General features: G+C 38.5%; 1 protein-coding gene across 4 annotated transcripts in view; it reads right to left on the bottom strand.

Annotated features, from left to right (window-relative positions):
- Positions 1-2,879: 2,879 nt before the first annotated feature.
- The window catches only part of Crag (DENN domain-containing protein Crag), a 201,919-nt gene continuing 177,815 nt past the window's right edge, over positions 2,880-26,983 (bottom strand). For all 4 annotated transcript variants that reach the window (XM_070098409.1, XM_070098410.1, XM_070098412.1 and 1 more), the window contains 8 exons: positions 23,867-24,071; positions 23,240-23,361; positions 21,615-21,736; positions 10,901-11,047; positions 8,850-9,014; positions 7,947-8,041; positions 5,702-5,877; positions 2,880-4,357 (listed from right to left, as the gene is read on the bottom strand). In XM_070098409.1, coding sequence (XP_069954510.1) covers positions 4,221-4,357; positions 5,702-5,877; positions 7,947-8,041; positions 8,850-9,014; positions 10,901-11,047; positions 21,615-21,736; positions 23,240-23,361; positions 23,867-24,071 — 1,169 coding nt within the window. In that variant the 3' untranslated portion in view covers positions 2,880-4,220. The remainder of the gene's footprint in view (positions 4,358-5,701; positions 5,878-7,946; positions 8,042-8,849; positions 9,015-10,900; positions 11,048-21,614; positions 21,737-23,239; positions 23,362-23,866; positions 24,072-26,983) is intronic.

Here is a 26,983-nt window from a genome sequence, read left to right as displayed (position 1 = left end):
ATCAGTTGTGATGATAAACTTTGGCATAGTAGACAGTTGTAACGTAAGAAGATAGGACCATGAGACAAGCACCTATGTTAATCATCAAAACAAAGCCACCAAACCTTTATGGGTCCAACAGTGCAAAATGGTTTAAACAGTAAGGCTTGTGAAATTGAGGATTAATGAAGGTGTAAAATTAATATCATAGTGCAATAGACTGATTTGTTTAAAAAGTCACATTAGTAGTCAATGTCAAAGGTAAGACTCACTGAGAAGAGCAGTAAGAGAGTACATCAGAATATTGATAATAACTGAAATTAACTCTGCATGCTCTCAGATAAGACTACATTTGGTGAAATGTTAGCGCTACCTGGCAGTTTGTGCAGAGGCACCAGGTGTCTTTCTATAAGGTGTTGGTGTGCTAGTCATGTGTCACATCAATTTGAGAACATGGTCTTTCCAATGGAAATAAGTCAATTTGTCTGACTTTTTTGGGGTTATCCTGGGTTCTCTACACATATTCTGCTATTTATGATAACTCTATGTAACTATTTTTGTATATCTGAATAAACTTATTTATTCCATGTTTAACATCAATGGAAAGATGGCCAAAAGCCTAATTGTAGTTTGATGAAAAAAAACAATGTCTTCTAATTTAGGATCAATGCTATTGCCAGCAGTTTCAGAATCTTTAGTGCAATACTGGAAAGGTAGGAAGAAAAAAAAAAAAAAAAAGAAGGCACTCCTGCAAGAAATCAGCAGATTGGGAATAGCAGATTGAGCAGCTGAGTCTACATGTCCAGGGACCCATCAAAACACAACTTGTTTAAAAACTCTAACATTGTTGCATATGAAATATGCAATAATGGAGGGCTTGTAATGCACTCTGAAGAGTGAGAAACAAATCGAGGTGGACATAACTGCAGTGTGAACAATAGCAACAAGTAGTGCATGTAATTTCTAAGACAAAACTGGCAGACTTTAATAAATGTTCTGAAAAAAAAAAAAAAAAAAGCTGCATACCCTACTCCATCTGAGGATTTGAAACTATCAATGTACACTGCCACTGCATGAAAAAGTGACTGACAGTGTTCAAGCTTAGAGTGAATGTGAGTTTGCAGCAGATATATTGGCTTTCAGGATTGGAATATAGAGCAGCAAAGGAGAAGTGCTGGAACCTTGAGTCAAACTGCCAGCATTTGAATGCAAGATTAAAGGGCCATAATAAATGGGGGTCGATGATTAATTTAACCTCATCAACAATTGTGATTGTAGATGAATGGTTCAAAGAACCGACATGTTGTTAAATTAGACACATGTGCAACTCTTGCATATCTTTATTGAGGAAACATTTCGCCACAATGTGGCGAAATGTTTCCTCAATAAAGATACGCAAGAGTTGCACGTGTCTAATTTAACAACAATTGTGATTATTGTGTATGAGGATATTGAAGATTGTGGAAACAAAATAACTATGGCAAGGGACCACTCTTGAAGAAACGGAGTTAACTCAAAACTTTATTATGAGAGAATAAATAATTTTAGCCATTATTTTATTTTCAAATTAAGCCAAGAAGTAAATCTTGAAGAGAATAATGCTCCAAGATAAATCAGGAATAACATGATTTTAATGTAAGACCAAAACTAAACTACACACACAAAATTCCTATAAAAAAGTAGCAGATGGGAATCTATACGACTAGGTAATACAGAGAAATAGTTTACATGTAATCACAGTCAAATCATAAAGTAATCTAAGACAGATGTGGCATTCTATGGGCAATGATTGGTGATATACCCAAATGTCCCACCCACTCACACCAGACCCTGCTCACTCACTCTCACACACACATATGTAGGTACATAATCACAGTTAATTGCACACTGGGATGTGTTTAAACTTAAAAGATGTCTGTAAATAATTGCACACTGAGCAGCACACAAGATGTGGTCTGCAATAAACTATGGGCTTTTATTATTTGCAAAACTAATGTGCAACCTGAAAAATGATCAATTGTCATTAGTGTACGAGTTTCAATTAGAGAACCAAAACCTGAATATTATCATCCATGCCATTAGAGCAAAATTTCCAGTCAATGGTGAAATTAGTCTGAAGATTTAGTGTTGGACTTAATACTGAGTAATGATAAAGGCTGATAAAGGCTGGCTCCTCAACACTGTCTGTTAACCACTGTATGTAAAGCACCTTACAACTTGATACCATTATCCTAAAATTAATCCAAGTACAAATAACAGTGATCTAGACTAGTGATGAATGAGGACAGTCTGTACCCATGGTCAATCCTGTTTAACAGGAGAGTAATTTATTTTGTGGTATACACTTAGTCACACTGTTACCTCAAGACCCCAAATACAGCTAATCTTTCACAATAAACACTTTGTTACTTCAAATGGAGTGGGAGACAAGTGTTAGTTTCAAGTCAGGCACTGCTGTTGCTGTATGGCTCAGAACAAACTAACTATGGGGTGAATGTTTCACTTGTGATCATAAGCTGCCATTATTTGTAATATTCCCTGCAGTTTAAAAATGGGGAGGAAGTAATGGAAGAAAATTTACAACTTTTCAGGCAGGAATTTCATCAAAAATATTATAGTTTATTACGACGGAAAAAATGAGCCCCTCCAGAGTGGCTGCTTTAAACTACCTCAGCTCCTCATGTAACCTTTTAACAAGTGATGCAGATACTGTTGATTTTGTGATGTAAATGGTTCAGAAAACTGACAAGTTGAAGAATGAGACATTTGGGAATCTTCACTGAAGAAATGTTTTGCCAGCCAGTAGCTTCTTTAGTCCAATACAGAGAATGGAGAAAGATGAGAAGTTTGAGGTAATCAGTCCCTCAGCATGAGGGCTGAGGGACTGATTACCTCAAACTTCTCTGTATTGGACAATCTTTCCTCAATAAAGATTCTCAAATGTTACACAAGTGTCTCACTCTTCAACTGCTGATTCTGTTGTCCAGCTTACTACAATATTTTCTGTGGCATATACAGAACATAGAGAGTAACAATAAAGTTGTAAACACACATCTGCAACCCAATGCCTGCTGCAGCTGGCTAACTAAGGCACACTATAATGTACAGTAAAAAAATTTGATAAATGTATCGAGTAATTCCTTATGTAATTCACCTTATCAGCCAATATTGCAGAGCACTACAATATAAAAAAAATCTTAAGAATTAAAAATGAAATGCAGAACTGTCCGAGAAAAGAAAGAATAGTGTTTGATAATTTTGGATTTACAGATAAAAGTACATGTGAAGTTATGCAGAAAGCAATATTTTTGTCTTTTCTTGCTGGTTCTGCCTGGGAGTGTAACATGCATGATACATCTAACTGCTGTAATGTGAAAGCACTGCCACCACTCATCACTCAACAGTATTAATTCATTACCACATCAGGCACAAGTTATTGTAAGTTACATTAAAAAAAAAAAAAAGGTCACGGGTATGCTGTTCATTTGTTGATTATAATGGACGATCTGCAGACAGATATAAAAGTGGCTCTGTTTGGCCTTCGTATATGATCACATGTAAGCGACACACAAATACACCTCAGGATTTTTTTATATACATATGCAAACAAGAGGAAACAAGCAAACTCTACTTCATAAGCCTTAAAAAAATCTTTTCCCCTCCCCCAAATCCAAAATATCCAGTAATACTTTTATTTACACTTTTCTAGAATATTTGTCCCATTCTCCAATACCCAATTGAAAAATCCTGTACATTCCTGTCAGTATTACCCTGGAATAACCTTTAGGTCAACCTTGAGGCAGATAACTATAGTTCCTACCAAATACTGCAGCCATTCCTTTGACTAAAACATAAGAACACTTTTAAGGCCATGCTTATATCCTCACAGTCAGTGGGAACAAACAGCCTGTCAGGTATAAACTAGTGAAGTCACCACCACTTGCAAGGAATGGACGCTGATGTTGACTTCAGAAACGAACCCAGCAACCCAAACCCATGATACCTCAAACTATAATATATGCAGTGTTTTGTCTTGAAGCAATTATTTTTACAGCGGTTGTCATCTGAAGATTTAATAGATGCAACAGAACTTTTTTATGTATGCTCTGAAGTTACACATGCTAAGAGTGGGTCCCGGATGCTACCAGAGGGATCCGTGTCCCATATCTGGGACCTGGAGTACCATGGGCAGGTCCTGAGTGAAAATTGCAGGTCCCAGGTGCAGGGCAGGGAGTCAGGTATCACAGGCTCAGCTGACTAAAGTATCGGCGGCAGAAGACGGCAGCAATGGGAGGAGGAGTGTCAGAGCGCATCAGCAACTTTCCATATGACTGTTCATTACGCTCGTATGCACGACGGTACTCACGGTCAAATGATGCTGGAAGTGATTCACACACATTAAAACATCTGCTTCTAAAGTGGTATTAATACAAATAATTGTCATATAATCACAGTCAAATCATCTCTTGATCCAATTACTTGGATCAAGAGATGAATCAATTAGCAGTACAGAAAAGTGCCACTGTGTACACCAAAACACACTTCTTGAGAATACTGATATGATCTAGATGAAGAAATCTTAATGGAGAAGGTGTCTTAACACAGGTTTCCCTGGCCTTATGTAGCTTTGCTACCATGTCATGTCCCAGCACTGTATAACCCTTGTGGGTTTACACTTAATGTGATTATAATTTTTTTTCAACAAACCGGCCGTATCCCACCAAAGTAGGGTGGCCCAAAAAGAAAAATGATAATTTCTCTTTTTAAATTTAGTAATTTATACAAGTGAAGGCATTACTAGCCTCTTGCTCCCAGCATTTTAGTCACCTCTTACAACAGGAGGAAGAATTTTATTATAATTATATGTTATGTCCCATTTTGTTTAGTAATTTCATGTGCTAAACAGAATCTCTTTATGTACACTGCATGTAAAATGTACACAATGTTACAATTATGTGGAATTATGAGTTGATAGCCTGATTGAGCTTAGTACATGTGCCATGGGCCTGTAGTACATATACTGCATGAAGCCATGAACACTTACATAGTTTAACAATTTTAAAAATGCACAAAGAAAGAAAAGGGTTATTTTAGTAGAGGTCATAACATGTTGGATGGTTAACATGACTCATGAAATCGTAATGAAACGATTGCAAACAAACCATACCACGGGCAGGGATAGAACCCGCGATCAGAGTCTCAAAACTCCAGTGGCTAACGCGATGGTCTGGAGTTTTGAGACTCTCTGATCGCGGGTTCTATCCCCGCCCATGGTATGGTTTACGTTGGATGGTTGTTTAGCAGTGGTTAACTATGTACTTGACTTATTAAGAGTACACTATTTAATAAGAAGTGCTTCATTCATCGGGAAATGAGAGGTAATCAGATTTTATATGAGGAAGTTAAATGTACTTTAGTTTTAATTCTTTGGATCAAGAGCCCTTCACCAGCATGAAGGCATTCCCCTCAGGAAGGTTGAGGAAGTGCTAGTCTTTAAAAAAAAAAAAATTACAGATATGGAGTGAGGTGAATATCAGAGGATGCTCTAAACCCACAGTGGTTCACATTACATGGGTGGGGAATGGGAGGTAATAAGACTTGATCCAAAGAGGACATCAGAAGGAAGACCACCATGAACAAGGACGACATTAGAAACATGGCCACCATGAAATAGTCTTGTAGCCATCTGCTAGATTTCTAGTACAATGATGTGACAACTCACTGAGATTAAGCTGGGTGGGCGGGATACAGGACGACGCGAGAAAGAGGAGGTCTCGATATATGGGAAAGTGGTTCTTCTTCAGCAGGGAAGGTCTCTTGCGAAGTTCCTGCAGAACAAGCTTCATGGCCGTCGTCAGATCATCAATGTGAATGGCTGTTATCACACTCTGTATCACACTGTATGAATGAAAGAAGATAGAACATGCCAAAGACATATTTCCTCTGCTTTACAATAAAATGAATAAAATACCTCATCAATGTTTTGCTAAACTCATGTTTATTAAACACAATGGCCATTTCTCACCAAAGTAGTATGACCTGAAAGAAGGAACACAACACATTGACAAATATTACAGTCCAATGTTGACCTAGGTTACTGCAACCTTTCCCATTTGACGTTTAGAGTAAAGGTACTACTTACCATCTCCAGACCTCAATGTTTAGCTAGCTGGTTCCTGTATTACTTTAATGATACTGACAAGTTCACCTTAAATACCAAAGACAACTTGCATCTGCTCACTCTGACTTAATGCACACACATACATACATGACTGCTGGATACTTAAGTTCTTGAAAAATAGTTTGGTGGCAACAACAAGATGTGGAAAAAGACATTTATATACAGTTCAGGACATTTAATAGAGGAAATGTTTACTTTAATAAATGTCCTGAACAACATAAATATCTTTTACCACAACTTAAGCCCTTAAGGAAGGTTCCTTGATGGTGGTGAAGGGCTCTTGATCGAGGGAATTAGATCTGTGCTCCAGTTCCCTGAATTAAACCTGAATACCTTCCACATCCCCCCACAAGCACTGTATAATCCTACGGGTTTAGCGCTTCTCCCTTGATTATAATAATAATAATAATAATAATCCACAACTTAAGCTCCTACCTATCAACACCTCATTAATACCTTCCTCTTAGTTTTTCCTGGGACTTTCCCTACACCTTCTATCCATCCCCTAAATCTACCATATATGATTCATTCTTTCCACGAACTCACACTATCTCAACTACTCATTTTTTTGCTCTCTGAATTATATCTTTCATTCCTTATTTTTTACACAATATTCCACCAAACCTTATTTAATATGACAAGTCATTAGGGGGGGGGGGAGGCTAGTAGCCCCTTCTCCTATATAAATTACTAAATTTAGCTCGTTGAGGGTCCAAGCCGTAGATCTACATCATGAGCTCAGCTGACTCAGATAAGCTGTGAGTGGTAAATTTGGGCATAGATATAAGAGAGTGCATCTATGTGATAAGTGTGCAGCATATAAAACAAATCCTGCAGCACGCAGTGCATAATGAGAAAAAAAATGCAATCGTGTTTTTTGGATTAAAACACCAAATTTGCATTACATTTTCTTATGGTTTTTATGGTTGTATTTTGGGTTTCTTGGTCGCATTTAATAGAATGGAAGATATATTACAGAAATAGAGATGATTTTGATTGGATTTTGTACTGAAAATAACTTGAAATTGAGCTCAAAGTAGCAGAAATGTTTGATGTTTGCCGATGTTCAAGAGTAAACAAATGACGTCACGCATCCAATACACATCAACTGGTGGGTCTAATATAAGTTCACGGATGTGCTGATATCATTTATACAATTATTACAATATTGCATAACAGTAAATCTTCTATTTTTTGTTGTGGATAAAAATTCTTTAAGAAAGTAAAAAATGAAAATGGAATTCATCTGTAAAGCCTGGAAATGTAACTAATTAACAGAGGAAATATTATATTAGTGCCAGGAATGTCTGCATTGTTTATTCTGAACCCTATTTTGAAATGGGAATATTTTGAACTTTATGTGAAATTGGCCAAATTACCAATTTCTGATTACTTTATTGGGTAGTTGAAATAGTTGATTGGGCAGTTTATTGTGCTCAATCAATAAAATAGAAGTAATAATAGTAAAATAGCTAAGAATCTGGTAGACTGGAATAATGTAATAAGCCTAAAATAGGAGTCAAAAAGGGCAAAATTGCTAATGCATAAATATCAGATGCAGTAAAATTAATGATAGTCTAGTTTCATCAAATTTCAAACTTTTTCTTTTATAACCTTCAGAAAAAGATTCTCGACCATTTCATAAGAAAAAATAAATTTTTTTTTTTTTTGAAAATTCTTGGACCCTCAAAGGGTTAGAAAGAAAAACTTTCATTTGACTGTTTAGGTCACCCTGCCACAGTAAGATGCAGCCGGTGCATTGAACAAAAAAAAGTTATGAACTTACTCTCTGGGTACTTTGCTGCGCTCCTTCACCAGGGCCGACACTAAGGGGGACGGCTTTTTGTTTTGTTGCCACTGGATGTACATTGGTTGACCCAACTGAAAAACAATGAATCAAAAATATACATATCAAAAGTTGTAATAAAGTTGGTAGAATTACCGACAATATGTAAAGTAAAAGGACACAAGTGCAACTAATGTGACATTTATTGTGGCAACGTTTCGCTCTCCAGGAGCTTTATCAAGCCATGATAAAGCTCCTGGAGAGCGAAACGTTGCCACAATAAATGTCACATTAGTTGCACTTGTGTCCTTTTACTTTACATATCAAAAGTTGTTTTTTTTTTAATATCTGAATTCATGTGGTAGCACAAAGGATATTATTATTATACTTAAAAAAACATTAAGTTGTAAGGTTTATACAGCTCCTGGGAAATGGGGAACAATTAGATTTGATCCATGGAAAGGGAGGGTAGCTCCAGTTACCTGAAACAAAGAGTCCTTCACCAACATCAAAGGAGCCTCCTTGAAGAGAAATTTCATGAAGCACTAAACCCGTATGGGTTGTTTAGTGCCATAAGTGGTGGAGGTTTGATCCTCCATGCACTAAGCACAATCTGGTCTTTGATCATCCAGGCTGTTGTTGAACATCATGTAGTCACAAAATTTAGTGAAAGAACTGCAGCAGGCCTACTGGCCCATACAAGGCAGGTCCTTCTCAAAACCAACCCTTCCCACCCACCTACTTGTCCAACCTTTCCCCAAAGCTACCCAAGAATCTGCTTCAATATATCAGGTACTAATCAAACCCAGCCCTTCTGCCTTATATATCTGTTTAATCCCTTTTTAAAGGTACCCAAGGTTTTAGCTAAGTATCTTAAGGGAGAGTGGAGAAAGTAAGACTAACCTCTTCATGATACTTGGTGTTATCCCACAAACACCTGATGTAGACATTCTGCCAGTCTGCAGATTCCCATGACGGGTGTGGTAAACGGTCTCTGGTGACAGTGCTGGAGCTGAGACACAGGCCTGGCAGGTGACTGGGAACCCTCAGTCGGCAGAAGTACCACAGCTGCCACCAATGTGCGTGAAGGAAAAGTTGTTGTAATTATATTCATGGGGAATACACAAATAACCCACACATAGAAGAGAGGAGCTTATGACGACATTTCAGTCCGACTTGGACCATTTACAAAGTCACACTAACGAAAAGGAGGCGGCGGCGGCGGCGGCGGCGGCGGCGGCGGCGGCGGCGGCGGCGGCGGCGGCGGCGGCGGCAGCGGCAGCGGCAGCGGCAGCGGCAGCGGCAGCGGCAGCAGCAGCAGCAGCCGCCGCCAGTCAAATACTAAGAAAGAGGAGCACTGCAAGGCAGCTAGATGCTCACAGAGGGTAAGAGCAAGAACATCAAGGGGGGGGGGGGAAACATAAAATAAATAAATAAACAAAGAAGGAACAAATACACAGGGCAGAAGAAAGAAAACCCAAAGGAGAAAAAGGAAAGAGCAAAGGGGAAGAGGAAAGAAGAAAAAAGGAGGAATCAGGTTAAGTCACGAGTGTTCTGAAGTTTGGAGCATTTTACAATGTAGTGGGAGAGGAAGGCATCTACAGAGACGAAGCCAGGACTAAGATTCATACAAGGAAAGTTGTGTATTAGGGAGGATTCAACCAGACAGTGACTATTAAAGTTGGAAGTAAGAAAGACAGTTTTAGCAGAAGATCAGTCAATAGGATGGCTGTGATCTCTGACGTGACAGAAAAGAGCATTGTTAGTGTCGGCAAGCCTAACACTATTTTTGTGCTCCCTAAGTCTGTCAGAAAGAGATCAGCAAGTTTCTCCAAAGTACTGAAGAGGACAGGAGGAACAAGAAATAGAGTAGACACCAGGAGCATCTGTAGAGGGAGGAGAGGTATGAACGAGATTAGTACGAAGAGTGTTAGTCTGGCGGAAAGTAAGTTTGATGTCTAAGGAATGGAGACAGTTGTTGAGATTAGAAAGACCGGATAGAAGAGTTCCCAGGAGTAGAGAGTTTGGGAGAGAAGAAATTACATTTAGCACGTGAGAAGGCAGAGTCTATGAAATGGGAAGGGTAGCCAAGACGGGAAAATGAATTATGAAGAGTGGAAATTTCTGATTGAAGGAACTGAGGATCACATATACGGAGAGCACGGAGAAAGAGGGAGATAAGAACACTTTTCTTGTCAGAGGAAGCATGATAAGAAAAGTAGTGAATGTACATGTAAGGTCATACAATGTCTAGGAATGAGAGGTTATTAATTCTTATCCAAGGAAGGGAAGATTTGCTATAATTCCTTAGATCAAAAGTTCTCTATTATTATCAAGGTATTCCTCTTGAAAGGGTCACCCAGTGTGACAGTTATACAGATATATACATGAAAATACATAAAGATTAAGTTGCAATACACAAACTATCAGTGAATAAACAGAAAGATGGACTGGGTGGTTGGGGTAAGGTCTGCAGCTTGTAAATTGACAGTCCGACACCCTACCGTCCTCACCACCAAGCTTAGAGGAAGAAGTCAGAACTAGTACTTACATTACTATATTTTGTCAGAGGCACTACCTGTGACCAAACTGAACTCTGACGGAATACAGTACTGTAAGTACTAGTTCTGACTCCTTCCTCTCGTAAGCCTGGTGGTGCAGACAGTAGAGAGTCGGACTGTCAATTTACAAGCTGTGGTTTGTGCTTCCCATTATTTTTCTGTTTACCCATGAAAATACACATTATTACATAATTATTCTAATTATTATTATAGTCACTTGAAGAGTGAAACACTTAAAGGTCATATAATGCCTAGGCGATGGGAAGCAATAAGGTATGGACCAAGAAAGGGAAGGCTAGGTCCAATTCTTTAGATAAAGAGTCCTTCACTGGCATCAAGGCACCCCTCATTTAAAAGGTGAATTTGGATGCATGAAGTGGGTGAGTGACTGACCAGGTTCCAGTAGAGGATGGGGTGGTGGTCAGTGAAGGCTGCATCAGTAAGGCAAGTGTCACCCTCATGACCCAGCACCGTCTCCAGCTCCTTGCGTAGTACTAGAGGACTCAGGTACGGCACAGTTATTGGCTCACAGTGCACACCCTGCCAAGAAATGTTCAACTTGGCTTTAACAAACTTTTTGAGTCATACAGAAAAATACTTAAACCAATTTGCCTCACAAACACTTGGCAAATTATTTGCAATCTGCAAAATGTTGAAAAACAGCCCACACTTAGGAGAGAAGACTCATAACAACATTTCAGTTCCTCCTTAACCACTGTCAGATCACACTGACAGTGGTCCAGAAGGAACCAAATTGTCATTCCAAGTTTCCTATCTTAAGTGCACGTTATTTGCGAATTGTTCCATCTACGGCACTGTGATTTTTTAAACCTAATGCAAAGTATTCATTTCAGAGCTACCAGGTTTACAGAATCACCTTCAAAATCAAATTTTATGAATAAAAGGATACAGTATACCAGAAAACATGTGTCCTTACTTAGCTGTTAATGAACCCTACCTATGTCTCTACTTCTCTCTCCAAAATTATTAGTACAGTGGAACCTCTACTTGCGAGCGTGTCCACGTGCGAGTTTTTCCAAATACGATCAGTCGATGGGTCGATTTTTTGCTTCCATAGGTGAGCAAAATTTCCACAAGCGAGCAAACCTCAAGGCAGGTTCCTTGACACTGGTGAGGGGCTCTTGCTCTTGATCTCGGGAATTGTATCTCATTTGTTTGTTGGACTATCTTATTGAAACTTGGGCAATGTATGATGGAAAGATGCTTCTTAACATACACCAAAAAAGAAAGAAATCTAAGCATAAATAATGGAGTTCACTTCTCAGCAAATAGGCCACCCCTTAGTGGTAATTTTGAATGGTTTTTATGGTTGTATTCTCTTTTTTTTGGTCTCATTTGATAGAATGGATAAATAAGCCATAGATTTGATATTAGTGAAATAATTGAAGTACAGAATTCCAATGGAACAGATAAATTGCATTTCAATAAATTTAAATGAGGAAAATTGACTCTGCAAACGAGCAAATCCAGTTGCGAGCAAGGTCATGGAATGGATTAAACTCGCAAGTAGAGGTTCCACTGTATATTCATGGGGAAGCACTAACCCCATAAGGGACATACAGTGCCTGGGGTAACAGGAGACAATTGGGTCTCACTGGAGGACCAACAGGGTAGCCACAATTCCTTGAGCAGTATTTAGGAACCCCCTCATGAAGGGTTCTCTCTCTATTATGTAGTTAATAATATGCTAACAATTAAACCCTCAACACAGTGTAGATGAATCAATTCATGTGATCATCCATGATGAATCACCTATGACAATGATCAACTCTAACATACAAGTATTAAAATACATTTCTGAACATTACGTAAATGTTTCTTTCTTTCAACACACTGGCCGTATCCCACCAAGGCGGGGTGGCCCAAAAGGAAAAACGAAAGTTTCTCCTTTTACATTTAGTAATATATACAGGAGAAGAGGCTACTAGCCCCTTGCTCCCGGCATTTTAGTCGCCTCTTACAACACACATGGCTTACGGAGGAAGAATTCTGTTCCACTTCCCCATGGAGATAAGAGGAAATAAACAAGAATAAGAACTAGAAAGAAAATACAGTGGACCCCCGGTTTGCGATGCCATCAGTATCCGATAAATCTGGTATTCGATACATTTTAACGCAAAATTTTTGCTTCAGTTCATTAAAAAATCCGTTATACGATTCGTCCGAGACATGTCCACGTGTGTGCCAGTGTTTACAAGCCAGCCAGTGTGCTCGCATCTAAGGATACATTCGGTACATTCCATATTATCACAGTGCTTTTGGTGCTTGTTTCTGCAAAATAAGTCACCATGGGCCCCAAGAAAGCTTCTAGTGCCAACCCTTCGAGAAAAAGGGTGCTAATGACTATTGAAATGAAGAAAGAGATAATTGCAAAGTATGAAAGTGGAGTGCACGTGTCGGAGCTGGCCAGGTTGTATACAAAACCCCAATCAACCATCTCTACTACAGTGACCAGGAAAATGGCAATCAAGGAAGCTGTTGTTGCAAAAGGTGCAACTGTGATTACAAAACAGCGACCGCAAGTGTTAGAAGATGTTGAGAGACTGTTATTGGCGTGGATAAATAAAAAACAGACAGCAGGAGATAGCATCTCTCAAGTGATCATTTGTGAAAAGGCTAGGCAGTTGCATGACGATTTGGTAAAGAAATTGCCTCCAACTAGTGGTGATGTGAGTGAATTTAAGGCCAGCAAAGGTTGGTTTGAAAGATTTAAGAATCGTAGTGGCATACATAGTGTGATTAGGCATGGTGAGGCTGCCAGTGACTCTCAAGCTGGTCCTAGTGGCATTAAAAGAAGAAGAGAAGTAACCCCAGAAAAGGACTTGCTACCTCAAGTCCTATTGGAAGGGGATTCCCCTTCTAAACAATAAGTTCGACACACTCCCCTCCTCCCATCCCAACAATCATCACCAGATCTTCATTAAAGGTAAGTGTCATGTATTCTACTGTTAGTAGAGTACTACAAACTGTGCATGTCTTCTTCAGTTTGTGTGCATTAAACTTAATATTTCATGTGGTAAAATTTTTTTTTCATACTTTTGGGTGTCTTGCACGGATTAATTTGATTTCTATTATTTCTTATGGGGAAAACTGATTCGTTTTTCGATAATTTTGGTTTACGATGAGCTCTCAGGAATGGATTAATATCGCAAACCGGGGGTCCACTGTAGAAGAAAACCCAGAGGGGTGTGTATATATATGCTTGTACATGTATGTGTAGTGTGACCTAAGTGTAAGTAGAAGTAGCAAGACGTACCTGAAACCTTGCATGTTTATGAGACAGAAAAAATGACACCAGCAATCCTACCATCATGTAAAACAATTACAGGCTTTCGTTTTACACTCACTTGGCAGGACGGTAGTACCTCCCTGGGCGGTTGCTGTCTACCAACCTACTACCTACTATTACGTAAATGTATCATCACTATTTACATCATGAGCTCCATAACCTCACAAAAGAAAAATTCCTTTGAGGGGTATCTATAATTTTTTCGTGAATGCTTACAAAAATTTTCTAGAGAATAAACACCTTAATACAGTAGGGCCCCACTTATACGGCAGGTTAGGTTCCAGGCTACCACCGTAAAGCGGAAATCGCCGTAAAGTGGAACACCCTTTTTTCCCCTTACAAATGCGTACAAATACTAGGTAACAAGTTTACACTAACATATATTAAGTCAACAATAGAACCAGGCATCAAAAAACAATAAAAAAGTACAATACACACATAGTGCACTCATTACTTACCTTAAAATATTTATAGTCTTAATCTAGGGTGAGACAAGTAGTATTTATTGTAAGAAATCAAGTGTGGTATGTATGGTAGTCAGCTGGGCTACCATACCAGGCCACCCCGCCTACACATAATAGTCTATTACATTTAAGCATCCCAGAGTGAAAAAATGTATATACAGTTCATTCATTACCTTTTTTTTTTTTTTAACAAGTCAGCCGTCTCCCACCGAGGAAGGGTGGCCCAAAAAAGAAAGAAAATCCCCAAAAAGAAAATACTTTCATTATCATTCAACACTTTCACCACACTCACACATCACTGTTTTTGCAGAGGTGCTCAGTTTAGAAGCATATACGTATAAGATACACAACATATCCCTCCAAACTGCCAATATCCCAAACCCCTCCTTTAAAGTGCAGGCATTGTACTTCCCATTTCCAGGACTCAAGTCCGACTATATGAAAATAACCGGTTTCCCTGAATCCCTTCACTAAATATTACCCTGCTCACACTCCAACAGATCGTCCGGTCCAAAGTATCATTCGTCTCCATTCACTCCTACCTAACACGCTCACGCACGCTTGCTGGAAGTCCAAGCCCCTCGCCCACAGAACCTCCTTTACCCCCTCTCTCCAACCCTTTCGAGGACGACCCGTACCCCTCCTTCCTTCCCCTATAGATTTATATGCTTTCCATGTTATTCTACTTTGATCCATTCTCTCTAAATGACCAAACCACCTCAACAACCCCTCTTCTGCCCTCTGACTAATGCTTTTATTAACTCCACACCTTCTCCTAATTTCCACACTCCGAATTTTCTGCATAATATTTACACCACACATTGCCCTTAGACAGGACATCTCCACTGCCTCCAACCGTCTCCTCGCTGCTGCATTTACCACCCAAGCTTCACATCCATATAAGAGTGTTGGTACCATTATACTTTCATACATTCCCTTCTCTGCCTCCATAGATAGCGTTTTTTGACTCCACATATACCTCAACACACCACTCACCTTTTTTCCCTCATCAATTCTATGATTAACCTCATCCTTCATAAATCCATCCGCCAACACGTCAACTCCCAAGTATCTGAAAACATTCACTTCTTCCACACTCCTCCCCAATTTGATATCCAATTTTTCTTTATCGAAATCATTTGATACCCTCATCACCTTACTCTTTTCTATGTTCACTTTCAACTTTCTACCTTTACACACATTCCCAAACTCATCCACTAACCTTTGCAATTTTTCTTTAGAATCTCCCATAAGCACAGTATCATCAGCAAAAAGTAACTGTGCCAATTCCCATTTTGAATTTGATTCCCCATAATTTAATTCTACCCCTCTCCCGAACACCCTAGCATTTACTTCTTTTACAACCCCATCTATAAATATATTAAACAACCATGGTGACATTACACATCCCTGTCTAAGACCTACTTTTACCGGGAAGCATTCTCCCTCTCTTCTACACACCCTAACCTGAGCCTCACTATCCTCATAAAAACTCTTTACAGCATTTAGTAACTTACCACCTATTCCATATACTTGTAACATCTGCCACATTGCTCCTCTATCCACTCTATCATATGCCTTTTCTAAATCCATAAATGCAATAAAAACTTCCCTACCTTTATCTAAATACTGTTCACATATATGCTTCAATGTAAACACTTGATCTACACATCCCCTACCCACTCTGAAGCCTCCCTGCTCATCCGCAATCCTACATTCTGTCTTACCTCTAATTCTTTCAATTATAACCCTACCGTATACTTTTCCTGGTATACTCAGTAAACTTATTCCTCTATAATTTTTACAATCTCTTTTGTCCCTTTTCCCTTTATATAAAGGGATTATACATGCTCTCCGCCAATCCCTAGGTACCTTCCCCTCTTTCATACATTTATTAAACAAAAGTACCAACCACTCCAACACTATATCCCCCCCTGCTTTTAACATTTCTGTCATGATCCCATCAGTTCCAGCTGCTTTACCCCCTTTCATTCTACGTAATGCCTCACATACCTCCACCACACTTACATTCTGCTCTTCTTCACTCCTAAAAGATGGTATACCTCCCTGGCCAGTGCATGAAATTACCGCCTCCCTTTCTTCCTCAAAATTTAAAAGTTCCTCAAAATATTCTCGCCATCTACCTAATACCTCCCTCTCCCCATCTACTAACTCCCCTACTCTGTTTTTAACTGACGAATCCATACTTTCCCTAGGCTTTCTTAACTTGTTTAACTCACTCCAAAATTTTTTCTTATTTTCATTAAAATTTCTTGACAGTGCCTCTCCCACTCTATCATCTGCTCTCCTTTTGCACTCTCTTCACCTTTCTTTTACTCTCCATATACTCTGCTCTTCTTATAACACTTCTGCTTTGTAAAAACCTCTCATAAGCTACCTTTATCTCTTTTATCAAACCCTTTACTTCATCATTCCACCAATCACTCCTCTTTCCTCCTGCCCCCACCCTCCTATAACCACAAGCTTCTGCCCCACATTCTAATACTGCATTTTTAAAACTATTCCAACCCTCTTCAACCCCCCCCCCCCACTACTCATCTTTGCACTAGCCCACCTTTCTGCCAATAGCCGCTTATATCTCACCCGAACTTCCTCCTCCCTCAGTTTATACACTTTCACCTCCCTCTTACTTGCTGTTGCCACCTTCCTCTTTTTCCATCTATCTCTTACTCTAACTGTAGCTGCAACTAAATAATGATCCGATATATCAGTTGCCCCTCTATAAACATGTACATCCTGGAGCCTACCCATCAACCTTTTATCCACCAATACATAATCTAACAAACTACTTTCATTACGTGCTACATCATACATTGTATATTTATTTATCCTCTTTTTCATGAAATATGTATTACTTATTACCAAATTTCTTTCTACACATAGCTCAATTAAAGGCTCCCCATTTACATTTACCCCTGGCACCCCAAATTTACCTACTACTCCCTCCATAACATTTTTACCCACTTTAGCATTGAAATCCCCAACCACCAATACTCTCACACTTGATTCAAAACTCCCCACGCATTCACTCAACATTTCCCAAAATCTCTCTCTCTCCTCTACACTTTTCTCTTCTCCAGGTGCATACGTGCTTACTATAACCCACTTTTCACATCCAATCTTTATTTTACTCCACATAATCCTTGAATTAATACATTTGTAGTCCCTCTTTTCCTGCCATAGCTTATCCTTCAACATTATTGCTACTCCTTCTTTAGCTCTAACTCTATTTGAAACCCCTGACCTAATCCCATTTATTCCTCTCCATTGAAACTCTCCCACCCCCTTCAGCTTTGTTTCACTTAAAGCCAGGACATCCAGTTTCTTCTCATTTATAACATCCACAATCATCTCTTTCTTATCATTTGCACAACATCCACGCACATTCATACTTCCCACTTTGACAATTTTCTTCTTCTTATTCTTTTTAGTAATCTTTACAGGAAAAGGGGTTACTAGCCCATTGTTCCCGGCATTTTAGTTGACTTTTACAACACGCATGGCTTACGGAGGAAAGATTCTTATTCCACTTCCCCATGGATATAAAAGGAAAAGTAATAAGACCAAGAACTATTAAGATAAAATCAAAGAAAACTCAGATGAGTGTGTACAAATAAATGTGTACATGTATGTGTAGTGTGACCTGTAATCTTGCATATTTATGAGACAGACAAAAGACACCAGCAATCCTACCATCATGTAAAACAATTACAGGCTTTCGTTTTACACTCACTTGGCATGACGGTAGTACCTCCCTGGGTGGTTGCTGTCCACCAACCTACTACCTTAAAATATTTGTAGTCTTAATCTAGGGTGAGACGAGTAGTATTTATTGTAAGAAATCAAGTGTGGTATGTATGGTAGTCAGCCAGACCACCCCACCCACACATATTATTCTATGATATTTAAGCATCCCAGAATGATAAAATGCATATACAGTTCACTCATTACTTATCTTAAAATATTTGTAGTCTTAATGTAGGGTCAGAGGTGAGTAAACGAGATAAAATGAATAAATGAGAGAGAGAGAGAGAGAGAGAGAGAGAGAGAATGAGTACATGACAGAGGACAGGCTCAGAGTTATATAAACAAACCAGGCGAACGCAAGTTTTGTAAACAAACAAAGTCTACATGGCTGGTTTGTGTACAGGTGACATTGTGTACAAGTTGTCTCTACATTGATATGGTAGAATAAATAAAGAAGAACACTCCCATTCTCATGTAACACCATTTTTAGAAGAAATGAAGCTCTAAGTGAAGTCAATGGAAATAAGTCACTCTGACTTTTTTGGGTTATGCCAGGTTCTCTACACATATGCTGTTATGTATGATAATCTATGTAACTGTATTTGTGTATACCTGAATAAATTTACTTACATACATACGAAAGGAATAATTTTCTACAGTTACCCCCAATAACACATTTTCTCTTATGTCAGACTAGAGAAAATGTTATTCTTGCTGTCACTTGTACAAGTTATCTGGCTACCACATCTCATATTTATGTTTAAGAGATAAGATAAGATTAAGATAAGATTTCGTTCGGATTTTTAACCCCGGAGGGTTAGCCACCCAGGATAACCCAAGAAAGTCAGTGCGTCATCGAGGACTGTCTAACTTATTTCCATTGGGGTCCTTAATCTTGTCCCCCAGGATGCGACCCACACCAGTCGACTAACACCCAGGTACCTATTTGCTGCTAGGTGAACAGGACAACAGGTGTAAGGAAACGTGTCGAAATGTTTCCACCCGCCGGGAATCGAACCCGGGCCCTCCATGTGTGAAGCGGGACCTTTAGCCACCAGGCCACCGGGCCACCATTTATTCTATTGTGGAGTGTATTTATCATCTTTATATGTTATGTATCGTGCTTATTATATAATTTTGAAAAAAAAAATCATGGATGGATTAATGAAAATGTGCATATTAACGTAATATTCAACATTTAATGAGACTCGGTGATTATTATTATTATTATTATTTCTAATATGGCGTCATTTGTGCCAGTTGTCTGGCTACCACATCTCATATTTATGTTTATTTATTCTACTGTGGAGTGTATTAATCATCTTTATATGTTATGCATCGTATTTATTATATAATTTTGAAAAAATATCATAGATGCATTAATGAAAATGTGTATATTAACATAATATACGACATTTAAATGAGACTCGGTGATTATTATTATACTAATATGGCGTTTCGAGACATAAAACACTCTTACTGATTTTAATGTGTACCTGCATGCCAGCACAGTGTGTAAGTTTATTTAGGTACAGGTATACATAAGTATAATTATCAGAGTATATATAAAATATGAAATAACTTTTAAAAACACTTGAAATTTTGGAGTTACCAGACATAATGGAGAGACTTAGTGCTTACGGATCTCACAGAGAATGCAAACAAACTGGGTGGAGAGCGGTGACCATATTAGAAAGTCAGGTGGGGGGAGCAGTATAGCGAGTTTTGGTCATAACTTGAAATGACCGTAGTATTAGCAGAACGCCGTGAAGTGAAATGCCGTAAAGCGGGGCCCTACTGTACTGTGGCTGGAACCATTCATAATCAGTCCAGTATTAAATATGAATGACTAGTCACTTGAGAATGCCACCAAGGTTCAGATCATTCCTATCTTATTTGCATGCATTACAAATAAAGTGACTAAGATTGCACATATAGTGGTACCTCGAGTTATGAACTTAATTCGTTCCAGAAGGCTGTTCGAGTGCCAATACCGAACGAATTTGTTCCCATAAGGAATAATGTAAATTAGTCTGTTTCAGATCCCCCCCAAAATACACTTACATAATTGTTCAAGTTGGGAGCTGTTCGAAATTCGAGGTACCACTGTATTATATAATTACGTATCTACTAATCCTAGGTAGTAGGTTGGTAGACAGTAACCGCCCAGGGAGGTACTACCGTCCTGTCAAGTGAGTGTAAAACGAAAGCCTGTAATTGTTTTACATGATGGTAGGATTGCTGGTGTCCTTTTTTATGTCTCATGAACATGCAAGATTTCAGGTACGTCTTGCTACTTCTACTTACACTTAGGTCACACTACACATACATGTACAAGCATATATATATACACACCCCTCTGGGTTTTCTTCTATTTTCTTTCTAGTTCTTATTCTTGTTTATTTCCTCTTATCTCCATGGGGAAATGGAACAGAATTCTTCCTCCGTAAGCCATGCGTATTGTAAGAGGCGACTGAAATGCCGGGAGCAAGGGGCTAGTAACCCCTTCTCCTGTATAAATTACTAAATTTAAAAAGAGAAACTTTCGTTTTTCTTTTTGGGCCACCCTGCCTTGGTGGGATACAGCCGGTTTGTTGAAAGAAGAATCTACTAATATGTTCAAATGAACTGCTCAAACAACCTAAATCAATATAGCATAAGAATGGGTATTAGTCTGCCTAAGTGCCTTAAATTCCAATATTAACCTTGACCTAAAATGCTTTCTTGATAGTTGTGACAGGATCCACAGGCATAACACCAGACACAAACATCTCTATGACATTCCCCATGTTCGACTAAACCTTTACAAAAATTCAATGTATTTCAAAGGACCTAAAATCCAGAACACTCTACCTGAAAACTCTAGAACTGCAGACACATTCATCACTTTCAAAACTACAGTTAGAAAACATCTTATCTCCCTGATCCACCCTGACAACTAACTACATGATAACCATCTGGTGGTTCACAATTACACTCACTCACCCACTGACTATAAACCCAGAAATACTAATCTTAATCTTGAAATAATAAATCCTAACCAGTCATAAGTTTGCCTATGATACTCCAATATAGACACTTTGTATTGTGCCAAAACAAAAGCATTCACATTGCTAAACTCACAAATTATGATGTAGTCACTTAGCCTTAATACCATAATCTGTAAGGATTTAATGTTAAAAATTAATCTAAGTCTGCCCGAAATGCCTAGCCATGCTAGGTGTCCTAGTGGCCCCCTCTGTAATTAGTATTTTATAACATGTAAACCACACAATACCCAAACCTGTAAACCCCACATTGTAACCCTTATAGAGAATAAACTTGAATTGAATTGAATTGAATTTGTAATTAAAATCTTATAACATGTAAACCACACATTGTAAGCTTTACAAGGAAATAAATATTTGAATTTGAATTGAATTGAATTATAACCCCTTCTGTGTAAATTACTAAATGTAGAAAAATAAACTTTATAGTTTTCTTCTTTCTCAGGTCACACTGCCTAGGTGGGAGACAGCCAACAGGTTGAAAAAATCCATAAAATATCTGTCTGTGTTATGCTTACATTTTTTTGCAGTTGAGATCCTATTTGATCTTTTAACTGACAGTATGGCTTCCAGTCATCCTTTGAGGAGTCACCTGGATGACAGCTTCGCTCAGAAGCGTCACCTGTACCTCCAGTGGGAGCTGGAAAATAATCACATGTGGTAAATTAGAAATCTGGGAAGGCCTTGGTGATATTTTAGCAAATATTTAAGTTTTTGGTAAACAATTTGAAGGCCATGTTAATTTTGTTATGATTCTTTAGTCACATATATGACAAAGTTGCTGTCATATTTATCAGAGGATTAACACCCTATGTAGTCAAGTCAGCTTACAGCACTTTAACCTCTCCTTCAAGAGCTTTTGACATGCTTAGATTAACCCTTTGACTGTCACAACCCCCAATCCTGAGGTGTCTCTTGGTGTCGCAAAATTTAAAAAAAAAAAATATTTTTTCTTATGAAATGATAGAGAATCTTTTCCCGATTGTAATGACACCAACAAAAACGAAATTTGATGGAAAACTGACGGAATTATGCTCTTGCGAAGTTAGCGACCTCGGCGATATTTACAAATCGGCAATTTCGCCCACTTTGAGCCCTATTTTCGGCTAATTCCATTGTTCCAGTCGACCAAACTCATAGCTATTTCTTTAGAACTCCATTTTTTTCTATTGAATGAGTACAAGAAACTGCCCATTTACCGATTTCAACTACCCAATAATGTGATCAGAAATTTGCAATTTGGCCAATTTCACGAAAATTAAAAAATATGACAATTTCAAAATAAGGTCCAGAACGAACAATGCAGACATTCCTGGCTCTAAAATAACATTTTCTTTGTTCATCAGTCATGTCTCCAGGCCCCTCTGATATTACTCTTGCTTTCTATTTTGAATTTTTATTCAAACAAAAAATAGAAGACTTACTATTATGCAGACTACTGCAATACTGTAATAATTGTATAAATAACATCAACCCATTCATGACTGCATATTAGAATGGCTAGTTGGACATTTATTGGACAATGACATCATTTGTTTACTTTTGAACATTGGCAAAAATCAAACATTTTCCCTACTTTGAGCTCCATTTCCAAGTTTTTTTTATAGTAAAATCAATCAAAATCACCTCTACTTCTATAATATGTTTTCCATTCTATCAAATGAGACCAAGAAAATGAGAATACAACCATAAATACTATATGAAAATAGACCACAAAGTTGGCATTTTAATTAAAAAAAAGGTCAGAGTTTTTTTTTTCTCATTATGCACTGCGTGCTCCAGGATTTTTTTTATATGGTGCACACTGACCACACAGACCCATTCTCTCACATGTGGGCCTACCAGCTTTCTCCTGCTTGATTTGAAGCCGCTAGAATTTATGAGTATATATACGTCAGACACGGTACCTCGTAAGACGTATATATACGGCCGCGACAGTCAAAGGGTTAAAGTGACAAACAAGTGATCAATGTAAAGTGACTCAAACTCTTCAACAGAAACCTCAGTCAAGAGATGTGTTGAAGAGGATCCCTGACTGAAACTGAAATACACAGCCCTCCATTATATTTTTCAGTATAAGTAGTTGCTCACTTAACGTTTACATGCAAAACTTTTATTCACGAAGGAAAGTCTATGACACTACCTGGTGTTGGTTTGCCAGACTCTGAAGAGTCTTCTCCTTCTTTACATGGTCTCGGTTCTTGCCGAAGATCATATATTGTGATAGTAAGCAGCGGCACAGTCATCTTTTCACAAAATGTACATCTGTGGAAAAAAAACCTCACAGCTTTTTGGCAAAATAATTTGTAAATAAACCACAGAATGGGTGGAGTGTGAAGCCATGGCAAGTGAGTTCTAAAACTCAGGCCAGTGCCATGGGTTCAAACCTCACCTGTTCCATGGTTTGTTTGCAATCATGTTATTACAATTTCACAAGTCTTAATTTGTAAATGATACGAGAGAGCATAAGCCAGTGAAGTACTTTTAAAAGAGAGTAACATTATGTTAAAAATGGCAATATATGTGAGGCATGTGTGAAGATATAAGAGCATAAGAAGCAGCAGCACTGCAGCAGGCCTACTGGCCCATGCTAGTCAGGTCCAAGTCACACCTACTGAAGAAAGAATGAAATACCTGTGTAACTAATGTATACTGTGTGAATTTAATCAGCAGTGCTCTTCACTATACAATAAACAATGTAATATAAGTCATCACTTGCTCTAATGTTTATGTTTATCAAATATCCACTGAGAGAATAACAGAAACTCACTTGGTGTTGAGATTAGAGTCGTCGGGTCTCCAGCCGGCCATGATTTCTTCATCGTAGAGGAGCGCAGCACAATTATGGCAGCGTGTACAGGAGGTGAGCCAAAGACCTAGACAGAATGGACCAGAAGGGTCCCAACCCAAGGGAGGGAAGAGGTCGTGCTGCACTGATACGCCTTCACCCTCGCCTCCTGCTGCACCGCCCACTCCTGTATACCCATACTTGCACATTAGTATATTCATGTCAAGGGCCAAGTGTATGAGGTTCATACAGAACCTGGGAGAGACAGGAAACAATCAGGTTTGACTCAAGAAAGAGGGTAGCACTAATTCCTTGAATCAAGAACCTTTCACCAGCATCAACGTGCTTTCTTGAAACTTATGTAGTTTATTTAATAAGAGTACAGGTATGGAGACAATGACTATTAAACAGAATAGAAATTCTAAAGTGTAAATTGAACATATACAAATTCGATATTAAAATAGTATTGTAATTACATTTAAAGTGAGTGTAGTATTGATTAAAATGGTAAGGTAGTTGGTGATGGCAGATGTACAGCTTTCTTATATATGAACAAAGGTATGAAAGTTTTATTTCCTGGCGTTGTACAGTAAATTTATGATTGAGATTGTTTGAGGGAGTAGGTGGTGATAGATCTCGAGAACTCAGATAATTTTTTATTTTAACATGCTGGCTGTCTTCCATGAAGGCAGGGTGAACCAAAAACGAAACATCATCATTCACACTAACACTGTCTTGCCAGAGGCACACAGATAGAAGAGTAACTTGGGTAAATTTTTTTTTCAACATGTCGGCCGTCTCCCACCAAGGCAGAGTGATCCAAAAAAAAGAAACACTTTCACCATCAAAGGTGAGCTCGGCACTTTGGGATTTTTCTGGCTAGGTTGGATCCCACAGTCAAGGAAAAAGTTGGTTTATTTACTGTTTCAGTAATTGGGACAGAAGGTTCATTTACTATGAATTATTTTACCAACTTTAACAAAATATTAGAAGTTTTCTCAAGGTCATTTTTTATATCACTGTTTTACAAAATACGAATAATTTACTTCTTTTCTGTGGTATACTGATAATGTAATCTATATGTAATAAAATATTGTTAAGCACAAAAGAAAGCCACTAACATGTGGAGCACAGGAGAGTTTTTTGAGATATAGTAGTAAGTCTTTGATTTATAAACATGTTAAGGCTCTTGTGTTTTGTGTAAAATATCATTACCTGGAGTATACCTGGAGAGTGTTCTAGGGGTCAACGCCCCTGCGGCCTGGTCTGTGACCAGGCCTCATGGTGGGTCAGGGGCCTGATCAACCAGGCTGTAACTGTTGGCTGCTCACAAACTGACGTACGAACCACAGCCCGGCTGGTCAGGTACTGACATTATGTGCTTGTCTAGTGCCTGCCTGAAGACTGCCAGGGGTCTATTGGTAATCCCCCTTATGTATGCTGGGAGGCAGTTGAACAGTCTTGGGGCCCCTGACACTTACTGTGTTGTCTTTTATCATGCTAGTGGCACCCCTGCTTTTCATTGGGGGAATGTTGTATCATTTGCCGAGTCTTTTGCTTTCATAGGGAGTGATTTTTCATGTGCAAGTTTCGTACTAATCCTTTCAGGATTTTCCAAGTGTATATGATCATGTATCTCCCCCGCCTGCATTCTAGGGAGTACAGGTTTAGGAACTTCAAGTGTTCCCAGTTACTGAGGTGTTTTATCTCAGTTGTGCATGTGAAGGTTCTCTGTACATTTTCTAGGTCAGCAATTTCACCTGCCTTTAAAGGTGCAGTTAGTGTGCAGCAATATTCCAGCCTAGATAGAACAAGCAATCTGAAGAGTGTCATTATGGGTCTGGCATCCCTAGTTTTGAAGGTTCTCGTTATCTATCCTGTCATATTTGTGATCTGAGTCATTATTGTGTATAATATCATTATTATACACAATACAGGTCCCCAACGTGTTTAACAGTTGAAGATTTCCTGTATTATGAATATTATACACATTCAGGAGATCCCCAATGTGTCTGTAAGTCGAGGACTTGCTGTATTTATACTGGCCAGGTTAGTGTTGTCGATTATTGTTTTTACTCAATTTTTTTCATAGTTCTACGTTCTGCCAATGTATCTGAGAATGCTATAGTTAGCCAGGGGCTGTTTAGACTCTTAGATGTGATCTATTCACTTTTCAAAGACATTACTTACTGCAGAGGCCTTCAATTTTTTGTTGATGATGGAACACCATGAGGATAGCTTTGCTCCTGAAGCTTACCATATTTCACGGCTTATCAGACACATTTTTTTCCATAAGATGTCTCCAAAAACCACCCTGCGTCCTATAAACTGAAGGTCAGTGAGGGGAACTATAAGTTTGGGGTGTGGGGTGGGCTGTAGCTCTCTCAGTTAAGTCTGATGCCAAGCCAATGAAACTAAAAGAAGTCTTATAAGCTGCAAAATATGGTATATAGGTAAGTATAAATATTCTACAGCTCTACACATCATTAGTAAGGACTTGTTTAGATTACATGGCACAGCTCTGGTCTCCACACTGCAGAATGTATACACGGGGGAAGTGGAACAGAATTCTTCCTCCATAAGCCATGCGTGTCATAAGAGGTGACTAAAATGCCAGGAGCAAGGAGCTAGTAACCCCTTCTACTGTATACATTACTAAAGTTAAAAAGAGAAACTTTCATTTTTCTTTTTAGGTCACCCTGCCTCTGTGGGATATGGCCAGCTTGTTGGCAAAAAAAAAAAAAAAAAATAAAAATGAATTGGGAAACAGAGAGAGAAGGATGACAAAATTCCTTCACTGTATGAGGAATCTTTCATAAGAAGATAAAGTAAGAGCCCTGAACCAGCACTCTTGATAGAATGAGGACTTAAGTATACAAGTGGAAAACAGGTATAAATAAAGGATATATAATTAGGTACTGAAGATATCAACCCAAGAGAGAACTCAAAACAACTGATTTAAGTTGGATAAAATCAGATACAGAAAGGTAATAGGAATGTACAGGTTTGAAAATAACAGCTGTAAATGAGTGGGACAACATGTCATGTACAGTGATTAAAATTACCTTCTAGGGTAGATTAAAAAATAAATTAGATTAA

Source organism: Cherax quadricarinatus, chromosome 62, assembly GCF_038502225.1.
Source record: "Cherax quadricarinatus isolate ZL_2023a chromosome 62, ASM3850222v1, whole genome shotgun sequence".
In the NCBI taxonomy this organism is placed as follows: domain Eukaryota; kingdom Metazoa; phylum Arthropoda; class Malacostraca; order Decapoda; family Parastacidae; genus Cherax; species Cherax quadricarinatus.
The sequence above is the reverse complement of the archived record's forward strand: the minus strand, read 5'-3'. Positions and strand labels throughout refer to the sequence as shown.